Genomic DNA, 1,300 nt, shown 5'->3' with positions numbered 1-1,300 from the left:
CGGGCCTCCTCAGGGTGCCGTCGGCCAAGCAATGTCGGCTGGCGACCCCCAGGGGGAGGGCCTTCTCTGTGGGTGCCCCCACCCTCTGGAACGAACTACCCCCCGAGATCCGGACGATTCCGGATCTCCTAACCTTCCGCCGCGCCCTCAAGACATGGCTTTTTCAGCAAGCGGGACTGACCTAGGGTGAATTTTAAATGGGGACAATTTTAATGATTTTAATAAGACACAGCTATAAATATTTGGTTTTTAATTGGCTTTTATAGGGGAAATGTTTTGTGTTGTTTTAACATGCTGTGAGCCGCCCTGAGTCCCGTGGGGAGAAGGGCGGCATATAAGTTAATGGAAATAAATAAATAAATAATAAATAAATTCCATTCCATATTTTCTATTCTGTTCTGTTCTGTTTGCGTTGTGTACACAAAGATGTACAGTAGTCCTTGACTTGTAACCAGAGCTTCAACAAATCCGAGAAAGGAGACTTCCAACCTGGATCCAAAGTTTTGACTGCCGGGGGGGTGGGGGCAGTCATGTGGTTGCACTTCGGTCACTCTGCAACATGCTTGCCTTTGCAGAGTTGTGACTGCATTTTACAATGGTTTTGCCAAACACCGGCACTTATTTCCGAGTTTTGGCAAAATCACGCCCCTAGCGAACCATCTGTTCTCTTCGCAGCGGGGGTCTTTGTTTAACGACCATGGCAAAACCCATTGCTTATGACCGTTACAACTTAATAACCACAACGGGCAGGCCCGTTAACAGTCGTAAATCAAGGACTATCAGCACAGGGAAAGCAGAGACAAGATAGGCCGATTGATATTTAGTATTAATATTAGTAATAACGGTGATTCACAAAGTAATTCTGATAGGCAACATACATTGGCCTTAATGCACCTTTTAATGGCGGGCTGTAGCCTTTAGGCTTAAACCTTAACGAAGGTCTGAAGGAAGCAAAACTCCCTCTTAAAATAATTTAGTTTAATTTTTCCAACTCTGTTCCACCACTTACCTCTTTTTAACCTCTTTACAGACGGTTGGGAGACAGCCAGCTGCAGCGAAGAGGAAGATGATGAAGAGGGAGAGTGGGTGGACGTGCACCACTCCTCGGATGAGGAGCAACAAGCGATAGTAGGGCGTTCTTTTACCCTTACATTTTTGCCAAACATTTTCCTCTATGACTATAATTATGCTTTGCTAAGTTCCTGGCTCATTGAGCTGGGCCTGAATTTGCAGGGTGAGACAGCCAGGCACATTCTAGGACAGGGCTTTTCCACCTTTTCACCCATTGTGCCACTTTTAG

At 45.8% G+C, this 1,300-nt stretch overlaps 1 protein-coding gene across 1 annotated transcript in view; it reads left to right on the top strand.

Moving 5' to 3' along the window:
• Positions 1-1,234, top strand: part of LOC107291166 (serine/threonine-protein phosphatase with EF-hands 2-like) — a gene marked incomplete at its 3' end in the record, with an annotated part of 30,523 nt that extends 29,289 nt beyond the window's left edge. Inside the window, exon 17 of the mRNA XM_015820136.1 lies at positions 1,031-1,234. Coding sequence (XP_015675622.1) covers positions 1,031-1,234 — 204 coding nt within the window. The remainder of the gene's footprint in view (positions 1-1,030) is intronic.
• Positions 1,235-1,300: the final 66 nt, after the last annotated feature.

The sequence above is a fragment of the Protobothrops mucrosquamatus genome, unplaced genomic scaffold (genome assembly GCF_001527695.2).
Source record: "Protobothrops mucrosquamatus isolate PMUCROS unplaced genomic scaffold, P.Mucros_1.0 scaffold_153, whole genome shotgun sequence".
Taxonomy (NCBI): domain Eukaryota; kingdom Metazoa; phylum Chordata; class Lepidosauria; order Squamata; family Viperidae; genus Protobothrops; species Protobothrops mucrosquamatus.
Note: the sequence above shows the minus strand (reverse complement) of the source record. Positions and strands in the feature narration are given on the sequence as shown.